At 41.9% G+C, this 18,094-nt stretch overlaps 1 protein-coding gene and 1 long non-coding RNA gene across 7 annotated transcripts in view; one reads left to right on the top strand and one right to left on the bottom strand.

Annotated features, from left to right (window-relative positions):
* Positions 1-14,907, top strand: part of LOC138759582 (uncharacterized) — a 45,073-nt gene extending 30,166 nt beyond the window's left edge. Inside the window, exons 3-4 of the long non-coding RNA XR_011354962.1 lie at positions 6,268-7,050; positions 14,272-14,907. This is a non-coding gene — a long non-coding RNA (uncharacterized lncRNA). The remainder of the gene's footprint in view (positions 1-6,267; positions 7,051-14,271) is intronic.
* Positions 1-18,094, bottom strand: part of engase (endo-beta-N-acetylglucosaminidase) — a 92,680-nt gene that overhangs the window by 34,217 nt on the left and 40,369 nt on the right. For 3 of the 6 annotated variants that reach the window (XM_069930237.1, XM_069930238.1, XM_069930239.1), the window contains 3 exons: positions 14,513-14,600; positions 6,660-6,774; positions 496-1,082 (listed from right to left, as the gene is read on the bottom strand). In XM_069930237.1, coding sequence (XP_069786338.1) covers positions 705-1,082; positions 6,660-6,774; positions 14,513-14,600 — 581 coding nt within the window. In that variant the 3' untranslated portion in view covers positions 496-704. Of the gene's footprint in view, positions 1-495; positions 1,083-6,659; positions 6,775-14,512; positions 14,601-18,094 lie in introns of those variants that run through there. The other 3 variants (XM_069930240.1, XM_069930241.1, XM_069930242.1) reach the window with 1 other exon arrangement.

Here is an 18,094-nt window from a genome sequence, read left to right as displayed (position 1 = left end):
TGGAGATCCTTGTCGGGCAGAGATTTGAATAAAGTTGTGTGGAGCAGCAATGGCATTGCCTGGGATGAAGAGCTGCTTGATGCCTCTCGCCATTGGGGTGATTCTTAAAGTGTCTCCTTATCCCTGCTTAGTAAGATCACCCAGTCAGAAGCTTTATCTGTAAACTTGGGGGAAGATGGGGTTAATTATCTATAATGTTATTTTTCATTTTTCAGGCTGTGAGAGTTGAATGTTTTCAAAGAATGTGACTGAAAATAAAGTAAAATGCTCTATGGTTTATATATTCATGCAAGTGAAGTTTGTTCAGTGTAAGTACAGTATAATTTAAAACTGTTTATTCTTAATGCAGGTGTATTGTAAGATTAAGTCTCAAGCAACTTGAAAATACACTTATCCAGCATCTGCCAATCCCCGTGGTTGCCAGATACTAGGGGTTTTACTGTTAAAATCATGTCATGCTTAATTCGTTAACAGGAACACACAGAAAGGCGTCCATTCTATATAGATCTTTAATTCAAGCATCATTGCAAATGATAAACTTCCTACTTTTCCAATTCCTGTAAGGAAAATGCATAAACGTGGCGTAGGTGTTTAACCAGAAACCGACCAACAGAATGCTGAAATGTCCCTCCAGCAAACACAAAGCAACTGAAGATTGAACCTATCTTTTCGAACAGCAACAGTGAATGGTGCACACCAATTGATCACTGTGGGGACCTGTAGTTCAGAGTGAGCTTTCCCCATGCTGATTGATCCAGCAGAAAACTTGCCCGAGTTACTGGCTGGATTAAAAACTCCACTTGGCAGGTCCTACCCACTGAAGCATTTTGAACGTGTAGATCCACCACACGGTAAAGATTTGCACTTGTCCGGCCAACATAAATCATCCTGTCTTCATGGTGGTTAATTCCTCGACAGTATATCTTGAAGTAATTTGCTGTGTTTGGTGGATAGGCCCACTGTAGTGTGACACTCAGAGACAACTGGTCTTCAGCTTCATGAACCCTTCTCCACAAAATGTTGAAGACAGTAAGTTTCTCAACTGGATCCTGTTCCACAGTCAAATGAGCAGCATCCAGAATCTTAAAACAAATCACATCATTTATTACAATGGATTACTGAATATTTGTTTTAATATAAGTCCAAAGGTATGAATCAGCCTCAAGGGTTCTTCACTTTTGTTCTCCGTTTGTAATCTAAACTTTTATAAATCACAGGACAAGATCTCCTCTGGTGGCCTGAGTCTTATTCTAAGCTCCACAATTTGGAAAGTATGGTATGGATTTCAAAAAAGCCCTATGTTTGTTAGGGTCATGCAAGTCATGATGGAGAACCAATGATCCATTGTGCAACAGAGGCCTGGGAGTGAATCACAGAAGGTTAGTTTGCAGGTACAGCTGATAACCAAGAAAGCAAATGGGATAATGCCCTCGATTGCTAGAGAGATTGAATTTAAGAGCATGGAGGTTGTGCCGCAACTGTACAGGGTTCTCATGAAGCTCCACCTGCAGTAGTGTGCGCAAATTTGGTCTCCCTACTTGAGAAAGGATATGTTGGCTTTGGAGGCAGGGCAGAGGAGGTTCACCAGGTTGATTCTGGAAATGTTAGCTTATGAAGAGAGATTGAGCAGCGTGGGTCTAAACTCACGCAAGGGAGGGGGGACATACAAAATTATGAAAGGGTTAGATAAGGATTAGATAATGGCAAGTGCAACTAGAACTAGAGGTTAAGATTTGGAGGAATAGATTTAAGAAAGGGATTAGAATGATCTGCTTCCCTCAGAGAGGAGCGAATCTGTGGAAATCTTTGCCCCATTCAGAAGGAGAGGTTGCATCATTCAATCTATCCAGATTTTTGAACAACTGGGTAACCAAGGATTCTGGGAATGGATGGATGTGGACCTGTCCAAGGCCAGATCAGACCATGATCTTATTAATGGTGATGCAGGCTCAAAGGGCTAGATGGACAATAATGTCTTATACTGTGGCTCCAAAATGGCAGAAGGTGAACAGGAGATGAAACAACGTGTGTTCAAATTCATGAGGGGCTTTGATAAACCAAAGAGACAGAATGGGATCCTGTGGCAAAAGGGATTTTTGGTACAAGTTAAGGAACTGCAGGAAAAGTAGTAGAAATGTATTTCTACAGAATCTCATGAAGTAAAAAGAATTTCACGGTTGTATTTGATGTCAGATATGTACTCTGACAATAAATTTGAACCTGAACTTGACTTGAGATCCAAAAGACACAAAGAATAGTGGAATCTATTTTAATAAATTCTGTGCCATGTCTCAAGTTTTACACTCTGTAAATGCATACATTTTTGCCTTCAGATCAGGGAGAGTCAGAGAATGCTCCAAGGTGTAGCTATACAGGTGAACCCCTCCCCCCCACCCCCCACCAATGTTACAGGGACCTGCGTTCCCAAAAAAAAACTGACAATATTGCATTTTCCATAACACAATGCCACATCATCAGTGCATGCATTAAGAAACACAAGTTGAAAGTGAATACACCTTCACAAATTCCATGATAGCGAATCTTATTCCACATCTCAAATGGTTGGGAGTGATTTGCTTATTCTGTTCAAGCAAATTTCTGTAGCCAAAATGGCTGTGACATGGAATTATCTGTACCATACAAGGTACTGTAAAATACATTGGTCAACTGAAAGAAGAGCCATATGTACCCCAGTCAAACCACTGCCATTTTATTTTTGATGCCGGTGGATATTCTCCACAACTTGGAATTATGGATTTTTTCTCCAACTTCTGTACTTTTAAAAAGAGCACTGAAACTTGCATGCTGCACTATATTAATGTTTTGTATAAACACTCAAGGATCCCTAAAAGTATTGCTTGTAATACAGTATGGCCAACAGAGTATCACATACTGCTTCACATTTCATTATGTAATGGGCTCTTTATCACGAAACTCCAATTGCTGAATATACTGGGTGAAAAGGTCATTCAACTGGTCTTCAAGTTATAAGAAACCAGATTCTCCAAGTTTTATCAGCCAGTCAGTCAAAGGCCATATCAAATTTGATTAAAAGACAGACTGCACAATGATTTTTCTAGTACGGGAAATGTCCTTTCAGTACTTTTGCAGCATAAACAAAGAAAGATCGCACAACAATTTTCTGTTCAGGCCACCGAGTTACCACCAGATCAATATGCAGGTGATCTGACAGCCATCACAAAATTAACACCCTCTCTATAGTCTGACACCTATCCACATTTTAACACAAGACTTTACACCAAAAACTGTCCAAACAGTTGGAATTACAACTCACAGGAAAGACTGCCGGGGTGACATTAGAAAGAGGTAACACCAGGCATTTTGTGTATTTTTACAATGTCCTCTGAAAGTCTGGATAAAATCTGCTTGAACTTTATTTCTAATTTACAAATACACTGAATCTTTCAAGTGCGTCCATTTTGTACATTTCTAACCATCTGATGGTCTATACCTATTTTATATCAATAGCATTGATCCTTATCAATGGAGGTTTGTTATGGCATGTTTGTGTAAAAAAATAAAATTGAAATTGCTGAAAATACTCAACAAGTCAACCAGCGTCTGAGGAGAAAGAAGAAAACCTGATGGTTGCTGATATTCTCATTCTGCTGAATATTTCCATTGTTTGGTTTTCATTTCAGATTTCCAAAATATTTTGGGCCATTTGTATATCCACCATCTACTAAATATCTGGAGTTCCTGGAAAGGATGTTGTGCATTGCCATCCTTCCCTCTACTTTAGACTGGTTGCATAAGCTGTTTGCAACTCATCTTAGCCTCAGAAGAACCACAGAACAATTCCAATAGAGAAACAGGCCCTTCAGCCTGGCTAATCTTTGCTGAACTATTATTCTGCCTCGACCCAATGACATTCACCCTGTCCACATCCATCCCAACCACGTCCAAATTTTTCTTAAATGTTAAAGTTGAGCCCACATTCATGTTACCTGGCAGCTCGTTTGACACCCCTCTCTGTATGGAAAAGTTCCCCTCATGTCCCCCCAAACATCTCCCCTTTCACCCATTACCTATGTCCTCTGGTTTATATCACATCTAAGCTCAGTGGAAAAAGCCTACTTGCATTTATCTATATCCCTCAATTTTGTACACCTCTTTCAAATTGCCCCTCATGATTCTATGCTCCAGGGAATAAAGTCCTAGCCTGATTAACCTTTACCTGTAACTCAGTTCCTCAAGTCCTGGCAACATCCCAGTAAATCTTCTCTGCACTCTTTCTATCTTATTTTATCTTTCCTGCAGATAGAGAACCAAACCTGCACACAATATTCCAAATCTGGCCTCACTAATGTCTTTTACAACTTTACCATAACAACCAAACTCCTATACTTAACACTGATTTATGTAGGCCCATGTGCCAAACTCTCTTTACAAACCTTTCACTGAATTATGTATCTGCATTCCCAGAGCCCTCTGTTCTTCCCCACTCCTCAGTGCCCTACCATTAACTGTGCTTGACCTTCTAAAATTCAACAGCTCACACTTGTCTGTATTAAATTCCATCTGCCATTTTGCAGCCCATTTTTCCAACTGGCCCAGATCCCTTTAAAAGCCTTTCTGGCTGTCCACTTGCTGATCCAATTTACCACATTATCTCCAGATCATTGACCTCGATGACAAACAATAATGGACAAATACCAATCCTTGAGGCATACCACTGATCACAGGCCTCTAGTCAGACAGGCAATCATCCACTACCACTCTCTGGCTTCTCCCATAAAACCAATGTTGAATCCAGATTACAACCTCACAATGACTAACCTCCCATGTAGGACCTTTGTCAAAGACCATATTAAAGACCATGTAAACAACATTCAGTCTCCCTCTTCAACATTCCTAGTAACCTCCTCAAAAAACTTAAAAATGTGTTAACATGACCTACCATATGAGGGCCCCTAGAATTTCTTCACTAGCCTCCTTCAAGGTCTGAGGAAATACCTTGTCAGGCCCTGGGAATTTAGCCACTCCTATTTGCTTTAACACAGCAAACACCTCCTCCTCTTTAATCTGCATAGGTTCCATGTCATCACTGCTTGTATCCCATACTTCTCTAGACCGTGTGACTTTCCTAAATAAATACTGATGCAAAAAACTCATTTAAGATCTCCTCAAGCTCCATACATACTTTGATCTTCCAGAGGACCAATTATCCTTTTGGTCTTAATATACCCGTAGAAGCCCTTAGAATTTTCCTCCACCTTGTCTGCCAAAGCAACTTCATTAGTTCTTTTAACCCTCCCGATTTCCTTTTTAAGTTGTTTGTTTTTTTTAAATACTCCTCAGGAACCTCATTTGCTCCTTGTTGCCTATATTTGCTATACACCTCTCTCTTCTTCTTTTAACCAGATCCCAATATCCCTCAAATTCCAAGGTTCTCTATTCCTGTTTACTTTGTCTTTAATCCATACAAACTCTGTACTCTCAAAATTGCACTTTAGAAGGCCTTCCACCTACCAAGCATATCCTTGTCAGGAAACAACCCACCTCAATCCACCTTTTCTAGATCCTTTCATATTTCCTCAAAATTGGCCTTTCTCCAATTCAGAATCTCAACCCGAGGACCAGACCTATCCTTATCCATAATTATCTCGAAACAAATGGAATTATGATCACTGGACCCAAAGTGTCTGTCACCTGTCCTGTCCCGTTCCCTTAGAAAATCCAACATTCCACTCTCTCAAGTTGCTACCTTGACATATATTGATTTAGAACAAATTTGACAAACTCTAATCCAGCCAGCTTTTTCAGTATGGCAGTCCCAGTGGAAAGTCAAAATCACCTACCATTGCAACTTTATGTTTCCAGCAAATGTTTTCTATCTCTCTGCAGATTTGCTCCTCCAATTTTCGCTGACTATCTGGCGGTCCATAATGCAACCCTTTAACGTGGTCATACCTTTCCCATTCCTTACCTCCACCCACGTAGTCTCAGTTGATGAACACTCTGATCTGTCCCATCTGAGCACAGCTATGATATTTTCCGACAAGCAATGGTTTTTTTTTTAACTTCCAGAAGAACATCCCCAAACCCATACTGTAAACTTGTTACATTTACAAGAGTGGTGCAAACAATGCAGAACAAGTTAGAAATAGTTAGTTGGCTGGGAATCATTTCCTGCAGTAACCTTTTAAATGCAGTTAAATTGCCAGATTGTCATACGATGATGTAATCAAATGATCCATGTCACATCTGATCTATAGAATGTTTAACATTTTCATTCTTTTTCAGAATTTCGAAAATGCCTTCCTTCCCTCAAGCACTACACAAGTCAGACAGGATGAAATTACATCTCGGTGTATATGCCATCCTTTATTGTGCAAAGAGAAACAAATGAGGACTTAAAACAGACAAATGACATGGCCATAATTTGAAATCTTTTAAGTTTGCAGATGGTTGAAAATCAGTTCTCCCATTTTTATGCAGGTGCCCTTTAATTGACGGGAGCTACAAAGATTAAATACCCATGGTTACAGGATATGTAAAGTCCGTGGCTCAAGTACAAGTATGTTAAGCACCAGCTAAAGTTCTATAACTGGAACCAATATTTACAACACCCATTCACGAGCTTTCAACTGTTTGAATTCTTTTACATTCTGGCAAAAAAGAAGTCGTGAAGTTACCTTGATTTCTCCAATTCTGCATTTAAACTGCACGTCCTTGTCATCCTTCACTTCACGGGCAATGCTGACAGAGAAATCTTGAAGAATGCAGTCTGTCAGCTCCAAGAGACAGCAGCTGAGTAATGGAACAACCAGTTACTAATTACACCGACGAACGGTTTCTAATGTTGTAATATAGGTCAATGATCAAAAAAGGGCAGTTAGCCAGTTATTGCCAATACAACGTTCTCAGTTTATTCATGTACACTGACTGATAAAGAGGATCCACTGCATCTGTACAATACACCACCTCAGGTTCATAAAGAGAGCACGACCATTGAGGTGCTACATTCGAAGACTGCTACCCATACAGTGAACAAAACTGCTAGAGGAACTCAGCTTCCAATGGGAGGTAAAGATGTATAACCAAAATTTCAGGCCTGAGCCCTTCTTTAAGGACTACCTTGAATTTAAATTTAGACATACTGCATGATAACAGGCCCTTGAGGCCCATGAGCCTGTGATATCCAGTTACACCCGATTGACCTATACACTGGTATGTTTTTGAATAGTCGGAGGAAACAGGAGCACCCAGAGGAAATCCATGCACACATGGAGACTCCTTACAGACAGTGCTGTATTTGAACCCCAGTCACCGGTGCTGTAACAATGCTGCAATAACCGCTACGCTGTATGTGCCGCCAAAGAAGAAGGGCTCAAGTCCAAAACTTCGGTGATATATCTTAACCTCCTATGAACACTGCAAGACCTGCTGAGCTTCTCCCGCAGTTTTGTTTTAACTGCAATCACAGCATCTACATACTTTTATTTTTCACCCATAGAATGGCAGTTATTCTTGGCCAGAGGCACAAGGAAGGACAAGCTCTGGGTTGGGAGGAGAAAGAAAGATAGATGAAAACAAATGGCAAAGAAAGAAATAAAATAACTTGCACTCATGCGGCTTATCAGATCTAGGGCAGCTGAAGCACTCTGGCGTTTGTACAAATCACCATTTATGGGACACGTTTATCCTGGGGTCTGCACTGACAAGGTGCCCAAAGAGTCACTTTGGGTTAGTGTTGTATGGATCAATAATATCATTTCTTCTTTGGCTTGGCTTCGCGGACGAAGATTTATGGAGGGGGTAAAAAGTCCACGTCAGCTGCAGGCTCGTTTGTGGCTGACAAGTCCGATGCGGGACAGGCAGACACGATTGCAGCGGTTGCAAGGGAAAATTGGTTGGTTGGGGTTGGGTGTTGGGTTTTTCCTCCTTTGCCTTTTGTCAGTGAGGTGGGCTCTGCGGTCTTCTTCAAAGGAGGTTGCTGCCCGCCAAACTGTGAGGCGCCAAGATGCACGGTTTGAGGCGTTATCAGCCCACTGGCGGTGGTCAATGTGGCAGGCACCAAGAGATTTCTTTAGGCAGTCCTTGTACCTTTTCTTTGGTGCACCTCTGTCACGGTGGCCAGTGGAGAGCTCGCCATATAACACGATCTTGGGAAGGCGATGGTCCTCCATTCTGGAGACCTCTACCGGCACCACCTACGGCTCCTAGAACGCTTCCACCAGCGTTGTCTCCGCTCCATCCTCAACATCCATTGGAGCGCTTACACCCCAAGCATCGAAGTACTCGAGATGGCAGAGGTCGACAGCATCGAGCCCACGCTGCTGAAGATCCAGCTGCGCTGGATGGGTCACGTCTCCAGAATAATATCATTAAGGTGGGAATAAAGTCCAGTTGAATTGCAATTATTGGGTATGTGTTGAGGAAAATAATGATGCGCATTTAAGTCACACGTGAATATAAGCCATCAGGACATCTGCCGAACTTTGATATATGGTAGCAATCCAGATTTCTTACAAATGGTGCCATGAGCTTGGATTCAGTGATTTGAATTGCAATTTTAGACTGAATTTTTAAAAATTACAGCAATACAAACCTCAAAGGTTTCACCAGCACTAAAAGACAATGCATTATGCAAATCCTTGTATTAAATAACTGAAGCCTTTAATTAGCTACAGGGTTTAACCAGCTCCATTACGTAACCATTGATGAAAACCCTCAGGCAAACCCAGCCTTGGGGAAGCAAGTTCTAATGCAGTTCCTCGCTCAGATAGAAGACTAAAAGCAATTTGGGAAAATATTTCAATATTAGGTGGGTTAACCCAGATTAGATTATTTAAATTAATCTTCATGGAATTATCTATTAGTGCAAGTCTTGTTCTTGTAATATCTGACTACACAGGGTTAAAATCCAGGTTAAATGTTACAGTAATTAAATAACTCAAAAGCAGATACACTTTTATTTCCTGGCATAATAATGGATACACTTGTCTTCATAGAGCATCTTTTATGGCCTCATCACATCCCTAAGCTATTTCCTGCCAATACATCATTTTAAAGCATTACTGCTATGGGAGAGCACACTAACACATCCACAAACAATAAGATCTCACTAAAGCTATCAGGTGGGTTCATTTGGTGTTAGTCAAGGAATAAATGGTCAGGAGACCCGGTGAATTTACAGGATCTTATTTGAACAGCCATCTAAAAGACATTTGGGACTTTCAATCAATTACCCCTTTTACACAGCTGTTAAAAGACGGGAATTAACCACTTCATTTACCTGTGTAAGCCCAACATATGTGGGATGGAGGGGGTGTCCATTTTCATCCCGTGTTTTACCCGTCAAGGTAGGTAGTAGTATCAGAGCCGACGTTTCGCATCAACTCCTGACTAAAAGGTCACACTGACCCGGCTTCAGTGTGAACGACTCGAGCTGGCTTTAAAGACAGGTTGTTCACACGTCAATTAAGTGGGATCGCTGTGTAAAAGGGGAAAATGTTTCTGATGACATTGTGGCATTCCTCCACACAACCCTGCTGCTGCACTGGACCCCAGTTACTGCATGCAATCTTTGCAGCTGCAATTATTTTCTCCAGTTCAACAACAGCAACTGACAAGGCTGAGCAAGTAGGCGTCAAGAGAGATGGTGGTAATTAAAAAGTTTAAAAATGATGAATTTAATAAAAAATACCCTGAACTAATAAAAATTATAAAACAAACCAAAATAAATGAACATAAATAAACAGTCGAACTCCACTTATTTCTTCTATTTTTGCCAAAGATGAGGGCCCCATAGTTCAGTACACACGTGCTATCAATGGATTTGTGGTTGGAGTGGGAGATTCACTGTGCTGGCTTCAGACCTCCAGCTCATTGTACCTCTGAACTTCAGATGCTGACCACCCAGGAGGATGTCATAGGCAGCTCTCCATTGCACTGTCAGCATGAAGCAAATATCGTTTCGACTGTAACCTTAGAGCTCATGCTCAAACCCTCAATAACCTTCTGACTCAGAGGGAGAATCTACAATCATTCCATGGTTTTTTTTTTATAAAGGCATACAGCTTAGAAACAGGCCCCTCCGGCCCACAAGGCCGTGCCACTCAATTGGCCTACAACCCCAGTACTTTTTTTGAAGCGTACGTGGAAACCCACACAGACACGGAGAAATGTACAAATTTCTTAGACTGTGCTGGATTCGAACCTCAGCCACTGTCACCGTAACCACATTGCACTAATCCCTACAGTAACAGTTCCTCCCCTTAAGGAGTCAGTGCTCCATAAAAATGGAAAAGTCAGAACAGAATTTAATCTTTGCTTTTATTCTCTGTATTTAAAACCAATACTTCAGTGACCTCTACTGACCACAGAATTTAGATTCAAAAGCCTCAACTCTTAGTTAATGGGAGGAGGAGGTCAAGGTTGGTAACAGAAAGAGTCAACTTTCTTTGGTGTTAATCATGAGGGATAAGAACTGCATGAGGTTTTCTGGTGAAATGATGCTCAAGGATGGGAAATGATCAGGTTATGACATCCATATCAGTGCCCATTCTAAGGCACAATAGTCCAATTTAACACTCTAAATTCACGTCAGCATTTATAAGGAAAATGTTGTGGACAAAACATGAGCATCATCTCCCACCATCAACAACCCTGCCAATCATGTGGATCAGTAACAGAAAGACTTTGTGACATCCCACCACTGCCCTCTCCCCACAAAACCATTTCTCCACTAACCATTACCGTATCAAAATAGGAGAGTAATGGAATGGTCTCCATCTGTGTGGATGAGAGAAGTACCCACAACACATGGATAGCTCTCACGATCTAGGACAAAGCAAGCTGCAGTACTTGATTAGAACTGTCCGCCACCCTGAACATTCATTCCACCACCAACTCACAGTGGCCACAAAGTGCACTGCAACATCTCTTTCCAAACTCATGTCTTCTGTCACCAAGAAGGGGCAGCACAGTTATTGTAGTCCACGCTGCTGAAGATCCAGCTGCGCTGGGTGGGTCACGTCTCCAGAATGGAGGACCATCGCCTTCCCAAGATCGTGTTATATGGCGAGCTCTCCACTGGCCACCGTGACAGAGGTGCACCAAAGAAAAGGTACAAGGACTGCCTAAAGAAATCTCTTGGTGCCTGCCACATTTTCCACCGCCAGTGGGCTGATATCGCCTCAAACCGTGCATCTTGGCGCCTCACAGTTTGGCGGGCAGCAACCTCCTTTGAAGAAGACCGCAGAGCCCACCTCACTGACAAAAGGCAAAGGAGGAAAAACCCAACACCCAACCCCAACCAACCAATTTTCCCCTGCAACCGCTGCAACCGTGTCTGCCTGTCCCGCATCGGACTTGTCAGCCACAAACGAGCCTGCAGCTGATGTGGACATTTGCCCCCTCCATAAATCTTCGTCCGCAAAGCCAAGCCAAAGAAGAAAATTACAGCACCAGGCATCAGAACCAGGGTTCAAATCCTGCGCTGCCTGTAGCGAGTTTGTACGTTCTCCCTGAGCCTGCATGGGTTTCCTCTGGGTGCTCCAGTTTCCTCCCACCATTGCAAAAACCTACTGGAGGTTGCAGGTAAATTGGGTGGCAAAGTCTCATGGGCTGAATGGTCCTGTTACCATGTTGTATGTCTAAATTTAAAATGTATACATTGCACTTCAAACAAATGGAAGTACAACATCTGGACATTTCTCTCCAAGTTGCACACTGTTCAGACTTGGAATATATATTACCATCCCTTCATTGTCACAGAGTCCAAATCCCGAAACTCCTTTTAAAACAGCATTTTGTAATTACCTGCAACAGTTAAAGAAGGTTGGCTCAAGAATAGAGGGAATCCCAGATATGGATGGGGAAATCGGTTTATAACCACAGTCATTAAAATAAAAGAGCATATTATATAAAATCATTGCAAATATATCTATAAACAAACATGATCCGCAAGAGAAAAGTGTTTTAAACATAATTTGAATAAATTATGCTTCCAACAACAATTGCATATAAAAATTCAGTGGAGTTGAGATTGACCAACAAATAGAAGCTTGCAAAAGTAATGGCATATGATACCTTAGAGCCCAGAAACAGGATTTTTCTGCCTACTTGTCCTTGAAGCCTTTCTGCACTAATCCCATTTGCTTGCATTAGACCGATATTCGCACCCCCCAACCCATGCCTCTCCTATCAAGCACCTGCCAAATGCTTTTTAAACATTGCAAATGTGTCTGCCTCCAATACCATAGAACCATAAAACTCTACAGCACAGAAAACAGGGCATTCAGCCCTTCTAGTCTGTGTCAAAACATCATCCACTACTCCCACTGACCTGCACCCATTCCATAACATTTCCAGACTTCTCCCATCCATGTAGCAAACCAATTTATTCTTAAAACTTAAGAGTGAGCCAGCATTCACCACGTCAAATGAAAGTTCTCGTTCCACACTCCTACCACTCTCTGAGTGAAGAAGTTCCCCCGAATGTTCCCCTAAACCTTTCCCCTTTCACCCTAAAGCCATGTCCTCTCATATATATCTCTCTCCTAATCTTAGTGGAAAGACCCTACTCACATTTACTCTGTCTATACCCTTCATAATTTTGTAAACTTCTCAAATCTCTCCTCATTCTTCTACGCTCCATGGAATAAAGACCTAACCTGTTTAATCTTTCCCTGTAACTGAACTCCCGAAGACCTAGCAACATCCTAATAAATCTTCTCTGCTCTGCATTGATATTCTTCCTGTAGTTAGGCCACCAGAACTGCACTCAGTACTCCAAATATGGGCTCACCAACGTCTTATACAGCCTCACCATAACATCCCAAATCCTATACTCAATACCTTATGAAGGCCAAGATGCCAAAATCATTCTTTACAACCCTGTCTACCTATGATGCCACTTTCAGGGAAATATGTATCTGTATTCCCAGATCCTTTTGTTCTTCCGCTCTCCTCAGTGCCCTCCATTTACTATGTATGTCCTACCTTGGTTTGTCCTTCTAAATTGCAACACCTCACACTTGTCTGCATTAAATTCTATCTGCCATTTTCTGGCCCATTTTTCCAGTTGGCCCAGATCCTTCTGCAAGCTTTGAAAGCCTTCCTCACTGACATCAGAAAACTTGTTGATCCAATTTCACAGATTATCATCCAGATCATCGATATAGACAACAAACAACAATGGTCCCAGCACCGATTCCTGAGGCACATCACTAATCACATGCCTCTAGTCTGAGAAACAATCATCCACTACCACTCTAACTTCTCCAATACAGCCAATTTTAAATCCAATTTACAACGTCTCCATGGATACCAGGTGTCCGAACCTTCTGAACTAACCTCCCATGTGGGACCTTGTCAAAGGCCTTACTAAAATCCATGTAGACAACATCCTTCATCTACTTTCTTGGTTACCTACTCGAAAAACTACAAGATTCATTAAACCTGACCTACCACACACAAAGCCATGATGACCATCCTTAATTAGCCCTTGGCTGTCCAAATACCTGTAATTTACCTACTACTTACGCCAGGAACACGGGGCTGTAATTTCCTGGTTTACCTTTGGAGCCTTTTTTAAACAACAGTACAACACAAGCCACCCTCCAGCATATCCACCCATGGCTAAGGACATTTTAAATACTGCCAGGACCCTTCCAATTTCTACACTAGTCTCCCTCAAGGTCCAAGAGATTTATCTACCTTTATTTGCTGTAAGGCAGCAAGCATCTCATCCTCTTTAATCTCTATATGTTCCATTACACTACTGCTTGTTTCGCACTATGCCAATTTCCTAAGTAAATAATGACACAAAAAACTGTTTATGGTCTCCTCCATCTTGTGAGGTTCCACACATCGACAACCACTCTGATCTTCTAGGAGACCAATTATGTCCCTTACTATCCTTTGAAAACCAAGGTTCCCTATGTCTGTTAACTTTGTCTTTCCCTCCTCGTGCAGCTCTACATAGATCTTGACAACCCAAATTTTAGGATGCACCTTGAGATGGTAATATAACTTCTCATTTTGACACACTGTCCAATGTGAATGAGCACATTGGAAGAGCCCTCCTCCTCTGATCATTACAAGAAAACTAATGTTAACAGGGACACAGTAAATAAAATTCAATGTTTATTACACTGCATTCCCGCTAATTTGTAGCACCAGTTTTTCAAGGTTCCATTGATTTTGATACAAAAGGCACAAACTAATAGCTTTAACTGCACGACTTCAATCAAAGAAATTCAACAAGACTAAAATTTTATCTTTTTCCTTCCTGTTTAGGCAACAACTCCAACCCTTTGGCAACGTTTTCCACCAGAAAATAGCCATGAAGATTTTTTTTTAAAGTGCAGTCTACTTTTCAGTCAGTTGACTTTAATGTTTGTCCTGATCATGCGTACAACGTGTTGGATGTGTGAAGGGAGATGTTGCAAATTATTTTCACTATCAAGGTTTATTGCATTATTCCATCCACACCTCCACCACACACACAAAAAAAACCAGCTGCAATATATACACTCACCAACATGTCCATCCTTCAAGGTTCCAAGGAGCACTATTCTGAATAAACTTCTGAACAAAAGCATTATCCTCTGGTAGCGGTTCCAATACTGCCAAAGAAACACGTAAAATAACACTTCAGCAAGCTTCTCTGATATACCTGGAAAGAAAGCACTGTGTCGAATAGCATTCAGGCTTCTCTACTATACCTGGGGTGCACAGCACCCAGTAGTACACAAGCTTCCCGAATATATCTGGGGAGCACAGTGTCCACGGAGCTGCTGTCTCACAGCTCCTGTGACTCGGATACAAGCCTGACCTTGGGTGCTGACCAGGTGGAGTTTGCACATTCCCTCAGAGATTGTGTGGCTTTCCTCTTGACGTTCCATTTTCCCCCTACGTCCCAAAGATATGCCATTGCAAATTGCAACCTGCGTTGGTGGGTGAGTGGTAGAATCCTGGGGGTGGTGGAATTGATGGGAAAGTGGGAGGCATGCAAAGAATAAAATGGGATTGGAGTTGGATTCGTTCAAGCGGGTGCTTTATGGTTGGTGCAGATTCAGTTGGTTTCCCTGACGTACAACTCTATTACAATTCTGAAGCAGATTTGACTACAATGGAGTGTTTAACCTAATACCAGATTACTAAAGGCATTTAAGTGGAGTGGCACAGTGGGACACAAGTCACCATCTGTTGTGTAATGGAGACAGAAGATGCAGGAGTCCTTGAGTGTCTTAATAGAGCTCCAGCAATTGGATATTTACATCTGTAATTTCATCTGTTGCTTAGCACAAACGTGTTGTGCAGCAACGTCAAACATCCTGCACCCAACTTCAACATCATCAAGAGAAGGTCATTCAGGGTAGCACGGTTAGCGTGGCGGCTAGCGCAACACTATTACAGCAGCAAGTGAGGTTAGAACCCGGCACTGTCTGTAAGAGATTGTACATTCTCTCCTGTGCCAGCACGGCTTTTTTCTGTGGCTTCAGCTTCTTCCCAACCTCCAAAAACATACGCCGTTCGCAGGTTATTTGGTGTATTTAGGTGGAACTGGCTCACGGGCTGGAAGGGCCTGTTTAAATGTAAAGACTTTTCCAACTATTTCTCTGTCTCAGATTCAAATAAAATCAATAATTCAGAATCAGGTTCCAACTCAAAGTCTAATATTGACTGGATTCCAATAACTTTAATAATATGCAAACACTTGCCATAGAGTCAAACTGGATACACATGAACTGGTATCCAATGCCCAAAATATATGGTCCACAAGTATAGCTCATCTTTTACAAACAGAAATTCAGAAATTGCGAATAGAACTGTTCACCAAATGGATATTCAAGAGACAAGTCTGGGATGAAATAATCAGATCCGACTGTGGGGAAGTGATGAGGAGCGGTTGTTCCGTGCAGAGAACTTTATCACAGTTATTCATCTTCAGTCTGTGCCAAATCCACTCAATATGATAAAAGTGGCAAACATAATTTTGAGACTGAGGTAAAAATGCTATCAGGAAATAAATCAGGTACCAACTGCCCTGCTCCTACAGAAGTCTCAGAGTTACACAGCACAGTTTAACCAGTCCATGCCGATCTAGCTAACCACATGGTGCCTGTGTTTGACCCACACAATAGAAGGATTGAGACAATCCCCCTCATCATTTTATAAACTCCTACCACTCCTTCACTCCAGGGAAAAGAGCCCAAGCCTATCCAGTCGCTTCTTGTAACTCAAGCCCTCCAGTCCTGGACTAGTGTTCCTGACTTAATCACAGCCTTGCTTCAGTATGGCAACCATAACTGCACAAAATATTCCAGAGGTTTCACCAACACCTGTAATGTGACATGCCAATTCTTGTACAGTGTCCCATCCGATGAAGACAAGTGTTCCCAACGTCTCACCACCTTTATCACCCGTGTCATCACCTTCAGAACTACTGTATGTTCCTGTTTCCCTTGGTCTCTCTGTTCTACCACACTGCCCATTGCCTCGATGTTCATTTTGTAAATCCTGCTTGGTTTAACTTCCCAAAGTGCATCACTTTGCACACGAGTCGAATTCCATCTACCATCCCTTTGCCCCTTTCCCCAGTTGGCCTAGATCTTGCTATAACCATAGCAAACTTTCTTCACACTACCAATTTTAGTTTCTTCCACAAACTTGCTACGCATGCCATCTACAGTATCATCCAAATCACCCCAATCCCTGCAGCACACCGCTGATGACAGTCCTCCAATCTGAAAAACACCTCACCCTTACCACCCTCTGACATTTTCCACCAAGCCAATCTTGCATCCAATTGGCTACCGTACATCAGATCACATGGGATCTAACCTTTGGGACCAACCAACCATAAGGGACAAAAACCTTGTTAAAAATCATACAATGTCTACAAGTGTGTCCTCATCATCCTCTTGATCACCTCCAAAATAACCCTCAAATTTACGAGACATGATTTGCCATGCACCACATCATGCTATAACACAATCTTTCCTTGCATTCCCAAATGCAGATAGATCCTGCCTCTCAGAATCCCCTCAAAATATTTATAGGCAAGCAACAGTAGAACAGTCATTCATTCATTCATTCATTCATTCATTCATTCATTCATTCAGGTGCCTTGCCATTCAGTGTGGGCAATCACATCTCTCCATCCATCATGATCTCTGACCATGTGGCCTCGCCTGTTCTCCTTCAAGCTGAGGCCGTAGTTGATGCTGAGTTCATGATTATACAAGGGAAAAATACTGAAGTGGCTTCTCGTTGCCTTCTTCAGTTGCAGTGTCCACACTGGACCGGTAACCCTGGCCACGAATCCGCAGATTCATCTGCCCAGCATTTTTAGTTGTACAACCATATATTCCAATACTGAACAGTACTTATGTACGAAAGCTCATTAAACATAGCAGCAAAAGAACAGGCAAGCCCCGACGTCACTGGCAGCTCAGGGACGTGGGATGGAATTGGTGAGGGATTTCTGTTCATGGACAACTACCCATATCACAATGAAGGAGCGCCATCAACCGATATATCAAGAAATGGAAGCTGAAATAAGAAAAATTGTGTTTCTTTATTTATTTATATAAATTCCACCGGGCATATTTTATTCTGCATCTCATATTTTTGGGTAGTGATTTGCAAATTCTGTGAGAGCACATTTCCATGATCTGAATGGCTACAGCAAGCACAGGGGTCACCTGTAAGTACATGTCCATTCAGGTGTAGGTGTAATCTGTCTCAAGCTAAATCATCTTCCGGTATGGAACATTTACTTTACAAGAGTAAACTCTCAAACAGCAAATTCTTCCATGCCAAAAACATTTAAAATAATTTGTTTGACCATTCTCTTTCCTCTCTCCTTCCTGCTCCTGATTATCCCATGAATCAAGTACCTCCTTCACACTCCCTGGTTTAATTTTATATTCTAGCTGGGGTGCTCTCCATCGCACCGTTCCGACACCTCTATAAAAATAGGCAAATAAGCAGGGAATTTAAACTAGAACAGAAGCCAGATATTAAATACAGCAGGGATTTTATGGAAGCGGGTGTTGGGTAGGGGATGAGGAATGTTATGGGAACTCACATGCACGAGTCATGTGCGCGTATC

The sequence above is a fragment of the Narcine bancroftii genome, chromosome 3, assembly GCF_036971445.1.
Source record: "Narcine bancroftii isolate sNarBan1 chromosome 3, sNarBan1.hap1, whole genome shotgun sequence".
Classification (NCBI taxonomy): domain Eukaryota; kingdom Metazoa; phylum Chordata; class Chondrichthyes; order Torpediniformes; family Narcinidae; genus Narcine; species Narcine bancroftii.
This window is presented reverse-complemented; position numbering and strand designations above follow the sequence as displayed.